This window comes from Alternaria conjuncta (assembly GCF_024043145.1).
Source record: "Alternaria conjuncta strain BMP 0040 chromosome Unknown scaffold_14, whole genome shotgun sequence".
NCBI classification, from domain to species: domain Eukaryota; kingdom Fungi; phylum Ascomycota; class Dothideomycetes; order Pleosporales; family Pleosporaceae; genus Alternaria; species Alternaria conjuncta.
The window spans coordinates 360869-377210 of NW_026250103.1; the positions used below are offsets into that span (position 1 = coordinate 360869).

Sequence of the window (16342 nt, forward strand, 5' to 3'; positions counted from 1 at the left end):
CCTCTTCGCACACGAAACAACAGCACAGTGTCGCCAGACTAGTCTTCCGTTAGCCAACAGTTCAACCCTCGAGTTATATCGTGCCCACTTACCAAGCCGCCAAGCATCCTCTGTCTTTCTTCTGCTTTGGTTGCGGTGGTGCCTGTTGGTATTGTCCTTGCGGGGGACCGTAGTACATCTGCTGTTGTGGTGGTGGAGCGCCGTATTGTTGGGGTTGGCCGTATTGTTGGGGTTGGCCGTAGCCGCCGCCTGGGGGACCGTAGCTGTGATGAAATTAGCACTTGTTCACTCTTCGACTGCGTAGATGTCTTTTGGGATCGAAGGGAGATTTGGGTGTGCGCGCGGCTTTGCGCGATATCGCTCGTGCTTGTAGACGGTCGTGGGAAGCGTACCTTTGTTGTGGGTACTGAGGCTGAGGCCCGCCTTGGTAGTAGCCTTGGTTCGACATGTTGCTTTATTAAGGCCTTTGAGATGTTCCTAAGAATGGGAACTGCGGATCAGGAGTCGTGCTCGTGACTGATTCGATACGTGCTCGCAAATTGCTCTTCGTTCGTCGATGATGGAGGTAAGACAAAGGCAGCCGGTAATGGTGAATCAGGCAAGCAGCAGTTGCGCAACCGAGTCTCGTATCCCCAAACCAAGCTTTCGCCGAGGAGCCGTCCGAATCTTAATTTCTCGCTTGCAGAAATTCCGCGTCACCGTTCAAAGTCGTTGCGCGATGGTCAAAGTAAAGTCAGAAGTAAAGTGAGTATACGGCTGGAGGAAATACAATGGACCCTTCTTACAGTCCGGGGAGGGGATGCGCCGCCTTTAATCTGCAGCGCGCTCGTTCGCGCCCTCTTTCTCACGCGGACAGGGCAACGCATCACTCGGCCGGTCTATTGGGCTAGTTAGCCTGAGCCACATTCGCTGCCCGGCTGTGCGCCGGGCTATTGGCGCAAATAAGCCGGGGGCGCGAGACATGCTGTGGGCTTTCGTCATCGCCACAGATGCTTGTCATGCTTTTTGACAGTGCCAACGCGATATCGCGGGATTTGGAGGCGTGGCTGAGTTATGGCCGAAGCTGCGATGATGATGCAGTTGGCCGAGGTCTATCCACGTACTTTACGGTGGGTGCAAGGTCTGGCATCACTCGTCGAGCAGAGCCACAGACGCGTGCGCGGTTTTGCGTGGATACGACATCGAATCGGTCTGCTAGCTAGCCAGCCACACATGCATCGCAGGGATATCGTGCCACCTGATGTGTCGGGCTAAGCTTTACTTGGCAAAGGCTTGGTCTCGCATCTGCCTCGCGCCAAGGGTGAACGACAGCTCGAGAACAGGGGTAATTCGTCCTGCATATGTAACACGTGCAATGTCCGTTATCGCAGTGCCTCGTTAGAGGTACTCCAAGGTTGGTTGACGTGCAAAAGTTCACGTATTTTCGAGACATCATCTCCCAGCCAATCCTCACTGAGTAACTCAGCCATCACGCCACGCATGTCAGCCGCAGTCTAGACCACACCATTACCGGACCGATAGTACCACGTCAACATCTGAACTAAAGGTTCACTCAATTTGAAGAAATGGCTACAGAGGGCAAAATGCTAGCAATGAGGGCAATGCGAAGCAGGTAATTGGGAGTACTAAGTGCAAGCAAATGCTATGTGGCTTGATGAAGAATGCTATCGAGCCTTACGAACCCACTCCGCCAAACAACAAACAGGCACGGTAGAACTTATGTACATATACAGTATCAGGGTAATTAAGTGGATGCCCCATAGGTAAGCAAAGGGGTGCGAAAGAACAAACAGCCACCGCGAGCGAGGTTAGAAGCCGAACGGGTTTTGGGGTGCTGGTCAACGGTTAGAGAGGTCTTGCATAGATATGTTTTCGAACACTTACTAGCATTGGCAAGGTTTGCCCTCCCCGTCGGCTGGGGCGTTAGCTTCTTCGCGGGCTGTACACCAAACTTGATGGTCGGTGGTGGCCCCGTCTTCTGGGGCACCAAAGGCTGCGCCTGGGGCATTGGCGGCATGGGAGGGACAGGCGGCGGGCTTTGGTTCGACATGTAGCCAGTCGGCTGTGGCGCAAGGGCCGGGGGCAGGAAGCGGTTGACGCCAGTCGCCTGGGGGTTAAGCGGCGATGGTTGGAACGAGTTGTACCCCGTAGGCTGAGCCTGTAGTGGCTGGAAAGGTGCCCGTGGTGGGTCGGCAAAAGGGCTGCCATTCCCGAAGCCTTGTGTGAAGTGTGGCTGCTGCTGCTGCTGGAAACCTGTCTGCATGGGCTGCTGGAAGCCAGTCGGCTGCTGTTGTTGGTATTGGGCGAAGCCAGTCTGCATTGGCTGCTGCTGGGGTGGGGACATGGGGTTGTAGCCTGTAGGTTGAGGCATCATGCCGTTCTGCTGGAATCCGAAACCGCCATTTTGCTGTGGGAAGCCTGTCATTTGCTGTTGCATTGGTGGCATACCCTGCATGCCTTGGCCTTGTCCAGAGTTTTGACCCATGAGGTTGGGGTTGTAACCTGTGAGCTGAGGTTGTAGGGGTGGTGGGGGACCGAAAGCACTTTGTTGTGGGTTCATAGGGGCAGAGGAAGAACGCTGCGGCGGTGGAGCGATGAGACCTCCAGGACCCTGCTGCTGGGGAGCTTGTGGGCGCATGCGCGGTGGAGCCATGTTGTGAGGTTGGGTAAGGGCCTTGATAGCTGCAACCTGCTCGAAAAGGGTAGGAGTAGCGCCTGTTGGCTGTGGTTGCTGAGCGGGTGCTGGAGGCTGTTGAGCAGGTGCTTGTGCTGGCTGAGGTGCCGGAGCAGGAGGCGTTGGCTGCGCGATCTCGTCAGGCTTGAGTGCAGGCATGTCTAGAAGAGACAAATCGTTCATGGATCCAGTCAGCTGGGGTGGTTTTGCAGCAGGGGCTTGTGCTGCAGGTGGAGATGCAGGCTTGTCAGATGTTGACTTGGACGGCTTGACATCCCACGCATTGTCGTCAAACCCATTCGCTGTCTTGTCAGATGTCGCTGCTGACGTCCCGTCTGCGGGCTTCTTAACGGTGTCGTCGGACTTCGGTTCAAACGCCTTTGGATCAACGACATCGTTTGTCTCAACCGGTGGTGCAGGACGTCCCTTCCGGGTGTTGTTTCTCAGTGCACCTCCGGGACCTGAGAACAGTCCACCAGAAGCTCCCTCTCCTCCTTCCTCAGCGAAGCTAACACTTCGCTTGTCTCTTCCGAACTGCGCGTCCAAGTGCTTGGTCACACGGAGAATGTCACCTTCCTTGAGACCCAATGTACGTAGAAGCCCAGGAGTGATGTCTGGGATATTTTCTTCCGTCATTTCGTCCTTAGTAAATGCCCTGGCGTATCGTTCGCAGATCTGTGGGTTGACACCACACTTGAGGAAGAAGTCGAACCAGTCGTACTCTGGCTTCTTTTCGACGGAAATGCCGGTTGGACCGGAGTCCTTCCCGCGAGGCTGTTGCATGCTCCTCCTCTTCAAATCCGATAGGGGTTTGTCGTCATCTAGAGACTCGCCTGTGACGCGTTCGACGTACTCGAGGTCTTCTACTGACATCTTTGTGACAGGTACAGCGATCTTGACGCCATTGACTTTGTGGAGGTGGATCTTGCCATCCTTGATGAGAATGAACTCTGCCTCGACCTTGAACGATCCGGATCGGTCGGTCCAAGTGCGTACCTTGGCGGAATCTAAAAAATTTGGTCAGCATCTTTGTACACAATACGTTTTCTGTTGTCCCACTAGGTAGATGTTCGGCGCCCACGAACGGCGCAGAACCCTTTTCAGTAGACAGATCAAGAAACTCAAGTAGTGAAATTGCTGTATACTGACTTGGTTTGGAGCCGGACTTTGAGCTCGAGTCCTTTGCGGAGCTTTCGCGCTTGCTTGATCTCTGTGAAGTACGACGATGGTCAACGTTTGTTTGCATAAGACTAGAGTTACGCGAAGGCAAGTGCAGGCCAGGGCCTACCTGATCGTTCCTTGCCTCACTTTCTGGCTTCTTCCGTCTCGCAGCCTGACGAGCAAGCTCTTCCTCCTCCCGCCTATTCTGTTCGACGACGGATCGGCCAGCGTTGGTTCCCGATCGAGCGATGGCAGCTGCGGGAGCGTGTATGGGGACGGTTTCTGTGACCTCGACGTAATTAGCTGGTACCACACCCTCTTTGCCGTTCTTCAGCCGCCTGACTTTCCACCACTCGTCACTTGCGGAATCGTCGAGGACTAAGATCTCGTCGCCGAGACCAACGGTAACTTCGTCATCACCCTGTGCCATGAAGTCAAAAAGCATAACTCCCTTCTTCTGCACGTTAGAGTTTCCGGAGCCAGCAGCGAGTACCTCGCGGAGTCCTGCGCTCTTGGCCGCTCCTGCAAGCTCACCAAGGGCGAGCATGATCTCTGATGCGGTGTCTTTAGCACCACAGTGGAAGTCGACACTCTTGCTTGGCTGCTTCAGCTCCATGAATATGTGTTTGCCTTCTTGCGAGTAGTACTCCATCTTGTCAGCGCTCCATTCCTGTTGCGGCCCGTCGCGCGACTTCTCGGGTGCAATCATGATCATTCCTTTCGGGATGTTGACACCCAAGGTGATTGGCATTTTCTTATTCTTGCCCGGCTGTGTAATGTACTCGTAGATGTTGTACAGATGGTATCCCGACCCCGACATGGGTGTCGCGGGCTGCTCGTCCCTGCTCGGAGGATCATATTGGTCGAACGTGACGCTTCGGGGCGGTGGCGATCTGACTGGGGGAGATGGGGATCGCGCGTGTGCGTATTGGGTAGGCGGAGGTGAGTAGACTTCGGACTCGGGCCGCTGGGGAAGACGAGGTGCTGGCGCTTCTTCGTCCGACTCTTCCGGGGTAAATTGCACGCGTCGTTGCTGTCGTGGAGGCGCGCTTACGTTGGGCGGAGGAGAAATAGTCGATCGCGGTGCTGCCTCTTGCGACTTCTTCTGTATGATGCCAGCCAGAGCCGCAGCGGGACTCGGTTGTGGAGGAGTGTCTGGAGTAGGCGGCTGATCGTCATCGAAAGAGTCGGTCGCTGGTGGCATGGGCGGGCGACTAGGCAGCGCGGGAGATGGCGCAGCTGGTGCTCCTCCTGCTGCTCCCTCTTCAGTGAGCTCGATGTAGTTTGCGGGCGCAAAGCCATAGTCGTCTGCGACTCCGACCAGTGTCCAGTCCGGGTCGGTGGTATCGTAAACGTCTAGGACGGCGTCCTCTTTGAACGAGAGCTCCTCGTCCGTCTGGCGGTCGTAATCGAAGAGGGCTTTGGCTTGTGCGACTGGGGCGGCCTATACATATCATCAGTCTCTATGCTGCAGCATTCCACACAATGCCTGGTGCAGCGTTGGGCATGGTTTGCGACGCGGATTGGGCTGTCATCGGGGTGAGGCGCAGCATACCTCTTCAATGTAATTGTTCGGAATCAAGCCCTCGGGCTCTTCCTCGTCGCCATCACGCCCCTTCTTCTTTGCTTTCCACCAGGCGTCGATGGTCGACTTCTCCAGCACCATCAAGATGTCGCCCTCGTTCAGGGCGATCTCATTGTCGCTCTGGGGCTCATAGTCGTAGATGGCGCGATATATGCCGAGGAACACCATTGTGGCGGCTACACGTGCGGCGCAGTCTCAAAAAGCGTGTAGGGTGTGGTGCAGTAGATTACTGAATGTGTGTACGGCCGGTGTCGATGCGCATAAGCTCGGCGGAGGGCCACGGGGGTGCTGTTGCCCGGTCGAGGGGCCAGCTGGACAGGGGGAAGCTGCGTGACGCTACCAGGTCGGCGCCCAGCAGCTGGAGAAGCAGAAAACAGCGAGATTAGAATAGAACGGGTTGCTTGGGGCGGTAGGCCGGGACTGCGGGATCGCTCGTGCTGTAGCAGCGGAAAGTGGTGAGGCAGCTGCGAGTTGGGTCGACGATGCAAGTGAGGACTCAGCACGAGCCAACGGTCCCATACGGTCGTCCCCACCGACGACGTCAACCCGCTTTCATCCCATGTTCCTGCGACTTGTCAAGCATGCCGGCGGACGACTACCTGCATGACAAGTTCAAAAGACTACATGAACTCAACCAGAACCAGGCATCACGAGGTATTGGTAGAGTAGATATTTCTTAGCGTCTGCCTTAGCTCAACCACATTCCGCCCTTCACTCAGTACGTAAACCGGAAACCTTCTGTTCCCTCTAGGAGACGCTTCCCCCTAGTCTGCCGCTTGTTCGCCATGTAGAAAAACACCGAGAACACTCCCACCAATCCAATGATCAACATGTGACTTCCTATGCTGACCCAGATGGCCGTCATATACCTCGGACTTTCTGGTGCTCTCACAATGAAGCTTCCAGCAATACCGCCAGCGCCGTTGAAGGCTGTGACCATGGCAGCAGTAAAAACCCTCTTCCACTGGCCGACAATGTTGTTCGCCTGATAAGTTGCCATGGCCGCCCAATTCGCCACGTACGCTCCGGTAGCAAGGTAGGTGCCAATGTACCTCACGGTGACCTGGTCCGAGAAACCCAGCATACAGAAACCCACGATCAAAGACACGCAATTGAAGACTATAATAGGCCCTCTCAACTGGAACTTGTCGCCGACGATCGAGGACAGGATAGCTGGAATAACAGCGTAGTAGTAAGGTGGTGCGGATAGCAAAATCGCCTTGTTTGAAGAAAAGCCCATGCCGGTTTGCAAAATGATAGGTAGGAAGTAAGATAGCGATGTCGAGACGAGGTTCTGCAGGAAGTAAAGGGTGCAGAAACCGTACACCTTCAGATCCTTGGCGTGAACGAAGACTTTGGACCATGCGAAGTCGTCGGGTTTGACATCGCCCCTGTCGTTGTCGATTCGAGAAGACGCCAACGCACTTTCGTGAGGCGTGAGGAAGTAGAAGGAGTTTTGGGCATGCTCCGGGAAGTCGACCATCCACCAATATGTCAGAATTCCGAAGAACGCAGTAATGCTCCCTTGCACAACGAACATCCACTGCCAACCCTTGAGATATGTGCCGTCAAGCTGGTTGAGTCCAAAATTAACGATGCCACCTGTTGCCAAGACAATGACTTCGCCACTCTGCATCAGAGCAAAGCGAAGCTGTTGCTCTTTCCGTGTATACCATGTTGAGATGAGATACGTCAAGCCGGGATAAATTCCCGACATAGCTATTCCAAGCAAAATGCGAAGCGCGATCATCTGTCGCCATGTCTGCACGAAAGCTGTGCACAGTGTGATGATACCGAAGCAGAAGGTGATGAAGGCAAACCAGATACGCGGTCCGAAGGTGCGCACAGCGATTGTCGATGGTAGCTGGAAGGCAATGCTCGCGATCGTGAAGATAAATATGGAAACAGAGTATCGGTTGCCGACATTCAGTTCCAGATCGCTGAGCATAGAGGTGACGGATGCGCTAGAGATGACGCCGCTGTCAAGTAGATTGAGCGAGCACAAGATGCCAGCAATGCTGCAAAGTCGAAGATCGACCTTTAGGCGGATACTGTTGCGCCACTCTTCTTCAATCCTATCTCTTTCTCCATCGTCAATCTCATCGTGCGGTTGGTCGTGTAATTCTCGGATGGACTCGTCCGCTGACTGTTGGCTGGATGGACTCTTCTTCATGGTCTCGCGATTGGGAGGGATGAGGGGTGGCAGGAGTCTGCGACGAAAAGCTCATCATGTAGGTCGCCTATGGAAGTAGCCAGAACGTGCTTATCGTAGCACAATCCAAATTGGTGTACATCCGGCTGCAGAAGCTCCGCACTTTCCCAGGTGCAGATCTCCAGGGCTCCGTTGCTTACCGAGGCGCGGTTCCGCACGATAATTCCGCAGCAGATTACTTAGCAATGACCAAGCCGCTGATGTGGAGATCTGCATGCGGCTATCTACCTGTCGCACATGTCGTCAGGCATGTCAAAGCGCCGTCCGAGTCTGGCGAGAGGCTGACGTTGCGGATAGATGGACTTGATATACAGAAAGGCAGGCATCATCGGGGGTGTCGCAATTCCAATGTTTGCTGCATGCACATTATTTTATTATAGTAAGTTGTTTGCAAGACAATGTATACTTTCACTTAGCCATCTTCCTGAATGCGACACAGATTGTAGACACCGCTAGCGGCGTAGCTCTGGTGAGCAAGACAGAGCCTTAGTCTTGGGCAAGCCGGTATATGCTGTCCAAATGCCGTAAATAAGAAGACGCCTGCAGTCTCTGAGCGAACATCGGACTTTGCCATGCGACTGTGATACACATCACACACCTCCCGAGAACACAACTCGATCCTGACAGGTCGGTTTCACGCACAATGTGATATACCACAAAGTCATACATGGAATTGGTGAGGTAGCCTGTCACGTACAACTTGAACTTCAAGGATGCGACATCAGTTTGCATTGGCAAAATTCAATCTGGGGGAATGGGATGATATTGATTTTCTCCGATGAAGGAAGACCCTTTCTAGTATAGCCACTGGCTCTCCTGGCCAGTGGTTTGGGTATCTTCGCCAAGCTAGATAGCGAGTGTGGGTATTGATCGTAACAGACAAGACAAGAAGAAGAAAAAAAAAGATAATGAAAAGATACAAAGGATAGTCCACAATTCAGCAGACGAGAAATAGGAAGTAACAACAGAACTCCCAACATTCGAGTGAGTGCCGTATGCTCCGACCGCCCTGCCTTATGTGTGACCCGAATCCGACCCAGTCCATTGATAAGACAATTTGTGTGTGAAAGTGTCATAAATCTGACAACAGGGGTAAAATGCATAAACCAACCGGGTGTCCCAAAAGCACTCGCTTCGTAAGTCGTGAAATGAAGGGGAGCTCCTTGGAGGAACTCTCAAGAAGATCAGGTGTCGAAATTAAAAGGGTATAGAAATCAGATCGACGGGAGTGGGCAGAGGCCCGGGCGGGAGGAGAGCTTAGCCTTCATCCTCACCATCGTCTTCGTCCTCATCTTCATCCTCTTCGCTCGTGCTGTGACGCTGCACGGCACCTGCCTTGTTCTTCTTGATGGTAGGTGTTCCCTTGAGTTGTGTAGATGATGCCTTGCGCTTGGGGCCAGAGCTGGCAGGCTTGGGAGGCATGGACGCGTTTTCCTTGTTGCCGTCTTCACCCTCGCCTTTTCCGGCTGCGTTGTCCATCGCAGCCACCTCTTCTGCGGTCAAGAAGCGACCGCCAGGACCACGGGGACGGCGCATGGCGTGATTATGCCTAGACTCGTGTAGGTATGGCTTTCGACCCTTGGATGTCAGCCTCAGTGCATCCTCGAGTTTCTGTCGCGCGAGACGCCTTTTCAAGATGCGATGGAATTGTTTCGCGTTGACATAGAGTGGCGCCTCTTCTGGTTGTGCACCTCCAGCGACAAGCTCAGGCGATTGTTGGTGCTGCGATTGCTGGGGCATCGGAGGGACGGAGGGTCTGGGGCCGCCATGGTTCATGACAGGCTGTGGCTGCTGCATCGCAGGACTACTGATTTGAGTGCTCATTCGCCTTTGTTGCATCTGAGTCGGGGTCATCTGAACTTGAGATGGGAGCGCGTTGTTCATCGCATTGGAAACGTTTGTCGGCGATCGTGGAGCGCGTCCATCCCCCTTCATCTGGGATACTGACATGCGTGGAGATGCGCGTGGGTCTTGTGCTAGCTGACCTGAGATGGCGGTTTGATCGTAGTATCCGGCTGGTCCTGCTGCTGCAGCCGTAGCTAACGCAGCAGCCTGTTGATGTTGTTGCTGTTGAGAGGGCATGTATGGATTTTGCATACCAGCCATGTAGGCCTGATGCTGAGGGAAGCCCATCTGCGGGTGGTGCTGGGGATGTGGTTGGCCGTTATGCGCGAAGTTTCCATTCGATGGAAGGATTGGGGACGACTGCTGCTGTCCGAACTGCATTTGCTGCGGGTTGGGCGCGGGCGCATGCCCGTGGAATTGTGCGTAGTCGGTCATGGCTGTCTACAATGCGTAGATTGTGGGCCTATTTGCGTGAAGACGAGGTAGCGAGAGGCTCGCAGTTGAGGCGCGTAATACAGGCAGGCGGTCACGTCGCGGCAGGGCCGATACTTGATGCGCTGTCAATGGCCAGGCGTGCTTGAGGCGAATTCGCTAGAGCGCACGGCTTTAGCTTCCAGGTTTGAGGCGCAGCAGTGGTGATTGGACGTCGAGGGGCAGTGCGCGTTTACAAATGATGGAGCGATTTGTCGAGGATGAAGCTGCACTCTAGAGGCCCGCGCCGTAGTAGTGGGGAAGAGCCGTTGCAGGTATTCACCAGTCACGAGAGGAAGATGAGAGTCGCCTACAATGATTGTCAGCCAAATCAAGAGAGCATTGGACGCTGTGCTGGCGGGGTGGGCGATTGGAAGGGATGATGCGCTGGCATATGCATGCGCGGTGAGCTAGTGCGCTTACCTTGTTTCGTCAGTTGGCGGGCGTCAAGGTCGTATTGCCGGTCTGAATGCTCTTCGGGTTTGAAGTCTAGGGCGACCAGCGAGCGGACGAATGTATATTGTCGTTGCGCAATGACAGCTTTAGCAGCGGCGTGGTCCAAGTAGCGGACAGAACGCGGGATACAAAAGGCTTGGTGAGCTTTGTGTTGCCTTGAATGCGACGTCAGCCTCTAGCATGTGAAGTGGAGGCAAGGCGCGCGAATGTGTAGCACCAGAGCATGCGGCATGCCTGTAAGCCGAAAAGGAAAATGAGAAGCATAGCGAGGGACGGTAATACAGTCTTGCGACGGCGACGGGAGTGTCTGAAGCGATGCGCCGTCGCTTGAAAGGACTTGATCGTCGGGCATGGTGATAACGAGTTGCATAGCGCGACGGAGTGGACTTACAGGTGCCTGCGTCTTGCAGGAAGATTGGATCCCGTGATCTGCTTGCCGTTCTATGGCTGCCCAGGTGGGAGATGCAGACAGGTCTTGAGTCCGGCCTGGCGAATTGCTGAGAGCCGAGAGCAGGCGGTGCCTTTTGGGGGCAAAGCAACCTTGGGAGCTGCGGAGAAGCTAGGGTGAATTCTTGTGGTGTTCCGCGCGCCAGTCCGCGCAAACACGTCTTGAGTGAGATGAAGATGGCGAACTTTAGTGAGGGAAAAATGATTCGTCGAGGAAGGAACGAGGGCAGGCGCTGAGGACGCTTTCTATTCGTGCCTGCCCAACGCGCTAAGCGAGCAGGGACCCGCTTAATACCTGGTGAGTCTAAGGCAGCCACACACGGCATCTCTCTACGTCACGACGAGACGGTATGCCGCTTCCCAGACGGAACGACACAGATGAGTGCGCGTATCTGTCTCTCCCCATTTCATTCTCGAGTTTTCACGTTGATACTGAATGATGGCAGAGTGTAGGCCACTCGAGCGGGGTTGAGATGCAAGAGCCCGAGGCTAACCCGACCCGTGACGCTCGTGGAGAAGGCACGTGCATTTCCAGCCTCCGCGCCGCCCGGGACTATCCATCTTCTCCTCACACGCGCTGCGATATCGAATTTCCTGGTCCAGACAAATCACAATTCACAGGATCTAAAAAACAATCGGACAATTTGGTGTATAGCCAACTGCAGGCGTCAGCTAAGCTGGCATATCGCGGGTGATTGGCGCCCCGTCGAAATTGCGCCCAGTGCCCCCAGACGGATGATCCGTCGGGGCTGTAGGCGCCAAACTCTGAACGAGCTCTAGCTTCTGAACCCACCACAGCGATTCCCAGCAATTCCCAGCAGAACGCTCCGCATCGAACAAGGAGTCGTTTGCGCAGCTACCTTCCATAGCCTTCAACGTCTGGACGCGCTCGACTAAAAGCCGCCTCCTACGTCTATTGGCCCAGTTCCTGTCTCGCCTCCGTCTCAACCCATCCAGCATGATCTGGATAGCTCAATGTCATGGAGTACCACGTGAGCAAACCTCATTTCTTCCCTTCTCTTCAGACCTGCATATGTGCACCGCCGTCACATCAGCTGTAGCGTAAGCACAACAGAATGCAGATGCAAGTGGGCCAAAGTCAGACCCAGCCTCCACTTCGACGTCCAAGCTTGTGATCGTCAGACCCTGCTTCGCACGGGAAAAACTGTACAAAACAAAGGAAATGCTCAAGCTGGACTGGGAACCTGGCTCTTCGAGCCGAGACGCATATCGTCCCTGGTCTCAAGACCGGTAAGCCTGAAAACCAGCCACCGATTTCTCCTGTGTCGCACATCGCTGCGTCATCCTAACCTCCACGCCTCGGGCCCGCGACAGTGGCTCGGCCGCTCTGCCAAGTCACACCACTTTGTTGATACTTCGGCCCATCCCTAACATGTGCTCTCGTCCGCGGCTGAAGACGGATGTCATCTATAATGCAACCACTACTCAGACGTAAGGGGCACTAACTCCTTGCCCGGATCTTTGCTTCGTGCTGCTTCGGCAAACCCGTCAACTCTAATGACACCCAACCCTACCTCTGCCGGCATGTTGGGGGTAGTTTGGGTAGTATCAGCCGTTGTTGGTTGCTTTTGTTCTGGACTCTGACCGCGATGATGTGATTTCATTTGTCCATGTTCCACGACAGTCAATCAAAAGCCTCACTCATGCCGTCGCATTTACGCGAGGTGTGATCCCAAGTACCAGAACCGTACCGATCCAGCTCGGCTACGTATCTGCCAGCCCTAAAACGCAGCGTATCAGTTTCGATTGCTCATCATGTTAATCTAATCAGGTTACATCTTCCGCTGACGTGCATGATCCCCTCCACGCGTTCATCCTTCGTTTACCACAAGCTTGGTGTGCAAAACGCGAGGGCTTTCACAGGAAGTCGGCATTTGCAGAACTCGTCGTTACCGCACCACGCTTCATTCCACTCTTTACAGCATGAATACCGAATCTTTGCTTCGATAACGAAATGATCAGTGGTGTAATCTTGGGTTCTTGCTAGAGTTTAGTTCAACTGCTCCACATGGGCTTATCCGGACACCCGCAGCCGTCCGTTTCGCGTTCCTCTTCGGATCAGGCATTTATCGTCAGCACACCCCGGATGAAACCAATGCGAGTTGGCAAGGGAACATCGGTGAAGTGCCTGTCGCATGCGTCACTACACTCGTTTCATCTTAATCTTGCTACACAGTGCGGCTCTTGCAGTCGTTGATGTGCGATTAGCATCTGCCCCATCGCAGATCCCCCAGACGTTCGACATTGCGCCCGCGTTCCCGCACCGTGGCAACACCAGTCATGGTCGTTACCAGGAGATGGGGGCTTACCGGCCTGTAATCTAGTTGCTCCTGCACGTGAACCGCCACTGTACACGGCAGTCCATGGCTGCCGGTGTGCGATAAACTTATCAAGGTTTCACGGGCAGCTTTGATTGCCAAATCCTACAAGGGTTACAAAAAGCACAATATTCGACGATTACCACACAAACCGTGTTGAGGTGACCAACCTGGCAAATATGTGGCCATTTATCACAATTCTGATGTCATGCTTCATGCATCTGCGGTCCGTCGGTAATTCTTGACAAGGTTGTGTTTCGTCTGAAGTCTCTCCCGTTTGCTAAGTGTATATGCGCTAGACATCTTAATTCAAAAGACTTCTACGAACGTAGAGCAGATCGCATACGCGCAGTCAGAAATTTGCGTGGTGAACATTGGACCAACAGTTCCTCCCACAGTTGCTCCATGTCGAGGTCCATCTCCTCGATGCCTTTGTCGTCTATCACATACGCAACAACGAATACGGCTCTTGTGATCTTGATCTATGGTGGCTTCTTTGGTGTATTGACGTTGGGGTCATCCTTTGATGATCTGGCGGCGCGTCTCAACACAAGAGTGTCCTGCTCAAAGTGGAAGCTGTTGAACCGGTCTCCTCTCTCGAGGTTGAAGCTGCCCGAATGAAGTGGGGCGGCGCGGATCAATCTCCGCACCGCCACGCCTGTCATCAGGGCATAGCTGCGGAATTCGCGGCTGTAACCGTGTAGGAATCAACCAACCGACCATCAACAGAAGACGGGCTGTTCTTAACGCTCAATCATGGAACACTTCGTCACCCCACTTCCTCCAGCCGAAAGCGAAGCGAACAGGGTCGAGTATCAATCCACCAACATCGAAGCCGAGGCCAACAAGCAGCGCAGGAAAGTTCAGAACCGAAAGAACCAAAGGGCACATCGTGAGTTTGGTCTTAAGCATCACGCTCTTGGCTGAGCTCATTCCGATGAAGGACTGCGAAACAAAAAGCAAAACCCAGATTCTGTTCAGACGTCGCGCCCATTCCAAATTGAGCGCTGGCGCCTGGATGAAGTTGACGAAAGTCTATCCCATTCCACAGAGCCCACTGCTCAAGATGTGGCAATCAACGCATCGATATCCATTCCTGATCGCACAGTAGACCTCTGGAAGCCGCCTGCATACACTCAGGGTCAAGCTCCCACTACGCTAACACCCCCGTCCATGGTCTTTCCCCTCTCTACGGACCACCTCCTTCACCTAGTTCAATACAACGTCTTCCGAGCCTTTGTATCAAACAAGCGTACTCTAAACGCGCTTCTTACAGGGTGGACATCCGATATGCCTCCTTCCCCAACGACATGTCCCATCAGCCTTCCTTACATCGACGATACGAACATATATCCCTTGAATCCCAATATACCTCCTTCACTCTTCCCGACTCGCATCCAGCAAGAGCGTTTGCACTCTTTCTGGATCAATCTCTTTCCTTTTCCTTCAGTGCGCGACAACCTCATCAGGCATGAGGGACTCTTCGATCCCTGGGAGCTATTGCAGGATCTCATTGGCGAGCTCATGGGTGCTACGCCAATGCAAGAGCGACGAGGTACGCCTCTTGCTATCAGAGTTTCTGACCCTAAGGTCGTGTCGATACCGCCGACCGCAGTAGTAGGACGTGATGAGGATGAGGTTACTGCGGGTCGCAAGGGACTCGTTGTTTGGGGTGAGCCGCACGACATGAAGAGTTGGGAGGCTACCCCTGGCTTTCTGGCTAAGTGGTCATGGGCCGTACAGGGATGCAACGATTTGCTTGTATCTAGTAACCGCTGGAGGTTGATGAGGGGAGAAGAACCTTTGCGTCTTCCTTTATTGCAAAATTAGTCGATACGTCGAACACGTCCCAGCGCGAATCCAGCATGATCTACCAGTGCAATATTCGATATCACGATTTCACAATAAGAACTATGGCCGGTCATAAGATCAAGTACGGTTTGCTAATGCGCATGGATGTATTCATAGAACTTGTATCATGTGTCTAATTGTACACTGGGTTATCACTGCTGTCCCTTTCTGAACGCTCACTCATCCCTCGGCAATCCCACAAGCTTGAGCGAGTCGTTCCACAGCCTCTCCGCCTTCTCCACATCGTAAGCATGCGGAGCATAACCAAGCGCAGTGTACTTGTCATCGCCTTCTTTGTATGGCTCCGCAACAGCGCAGTCGACGAGGTACTTGCCGCCCTTGTGCTTCCACGTTTCGCCGATCGCTGCCCACACCGATGTTGCAGCACCCTGTTCGACGCTCTTCATCGTGGGATACAAATGTTCCATACCTTTGAACGCGTCCGGGGGCATATGCTGCGTCAGCCCCGTCTGAACTAAGCCGGGATGGACGCTAGTGGCGTGTAGATGGCGTGAGCCATAGCGGCGCTCAATCTCGTTGGCCATGTATATGTTTGCTGTTTTTGACTGGGCGTACGCTACGCTGGGGTCGTAATCGCCTTTCTCGAAGTTGTAGTTGTTGGAGTCGTTGATCCCGCAGACATTGTGCGCTGAGGAAGCGAGACTAACGACACGAGATGGACGGCTGGAGCATGCGGCTGCGAGAAGAGCGGGCTCTAGAAGCTTGTAGAACAGAAAATGTGACAGGTGGTTTGTGCCGAATTGAAGTTCGTGGCCATCTGCCGTAAGGCGATAGTCGGGAATTGCCATAATGCCGGCATTGTTCACGAGTAGATGGACTTTAGGAGTCCTGGTAAGAATGGCGGCGGCGGCGGCACGTACGGAAGAGAGGTCTGCCTGGTCCATCTCGATGATGTACATACGCGAAGGTTCGAAGATATCTGCAAGGGCAGATCGGGCTTTGCTCGTGTCTCGAGCCGTAAGAAAGAGAATGGCGCCGGTGGCGGCCAGGGCACGAGTGGTTTCAATGCCGATGCCAGAGGAGGTACCAGTGATGACAATGACTTCACCTTTGAGTTTGTTCTCAAGGTTCTCGTCTTTGATGATTTGCAAGGCTGTTGGGCGCGCATCTCCAGGGCCATTTGGCTTCGCATGAGCTTCAAAGTAATGAGACATTCTGGTATTGGCGTGATGCTGGGAGGGATAAACGTAGAGGATATGACTTGCGTAGATGCCGCAAGCTGGATTGATAAAATCTTGAGTGATTGGATTCTGAGTTTGGATGGAAAGAGGGGCAAATGA

General features: G+C 53.9%; 5 protein-coding genes across 5 annotated transcripts; all 5 read right to left on the reverse strand.

Annotated features, from left to right (window-relative positions):
- Nucleotides 1-88: 88 nt before the first annotated feature.
- J4E85_008735 (uncharacterized protein) lies at nucleotides 89-448 on the reverse strand (the record flags this gene model as incomplete). The annotated part of the gene is made up of 2 exons (XM_051472959.1): nucleotides 89-263; nucleotides 393-448. The coding sequence occupies 2 exons, from the start codon at nucleotides 446-448 to the stop codon at nucleotides 89-91; spliced, it is 231 nt and encodes a 76-aa protein (XP_051323179.1).
- A 1360-nt stretch (nucleotides 449-1808) lies between these two features.
- Nucleotides 1809-5588, reverse strand: J4E85_008736 (uncharacterized protein; the record flags this gene model as incomplete). The annotated part of the gene is made up of 5 exons (XM_051472960.1): nucleotides 1809-1834; nucleotides 1885-3681; nucleotides 3824-3884; nucleotides 3963-5279; nucleotides 5391-5588. 5 exons carry the CDS (start codon nucleotides 5586-5588, stop codon nucleotides 1809-1811), a joined length of 3399 nt encoding a protein of 1132 aa, XP_051323180.1.
- A 547-nt stretch (nucleotides 5589-6135) lies between these two features.
- Nucleotides 6136-7593, reverse strand: J4E85_008737 (uncharacterized protein; the record flags this gene model as incomplete). The annotated part of the gene is made up of 1 exon (XM_051472961.1): nucleotides 6136-7593. One exon carries the CDS (start codon nucleotides 7591-7593, stop codon nucleotides 6136-6138), a length of 1458 nt encoding a protein of 485 aa, XP_051323181.1.
- A 1296-nt stretch (nucleotides 7594-8889) lies between these two features.
- Nucleotides 8890-9912, reverse strand: J4E85_008738 (uncharacterized protein; the record flags this gene model as incomplete). Its single annotated transcript, XM_051472962.1, has 1 exon — nucleotides 8890-9912. One exon carries the CDS (start codon nucleotides 9910-9912, stop codon nucleotides 8890-8892), a length of 1023 nt encoding a protein of 340 aa, XP_051323182.1.
- Nucleotides 9913-15217: 5305 nt separating this feature from the next.
- Nucleotides 15218-16216, reverse strand: J4E85_008739 (uncharacterized protein; the record flags this gene model as incomplete). Its single annotated transcript, XM_051472963.1, has 1 exon — nucleotides 15218-16216. One exon carries the CDS (start codon nucleotides 16214-16216, stop codon nucleotides 15218-15220), a length of 999 nt encoding a protein of 332 aa, XP_051323183.1.
- Nucleotides 16217-16342: the final 126 nt, after the last annotated feature.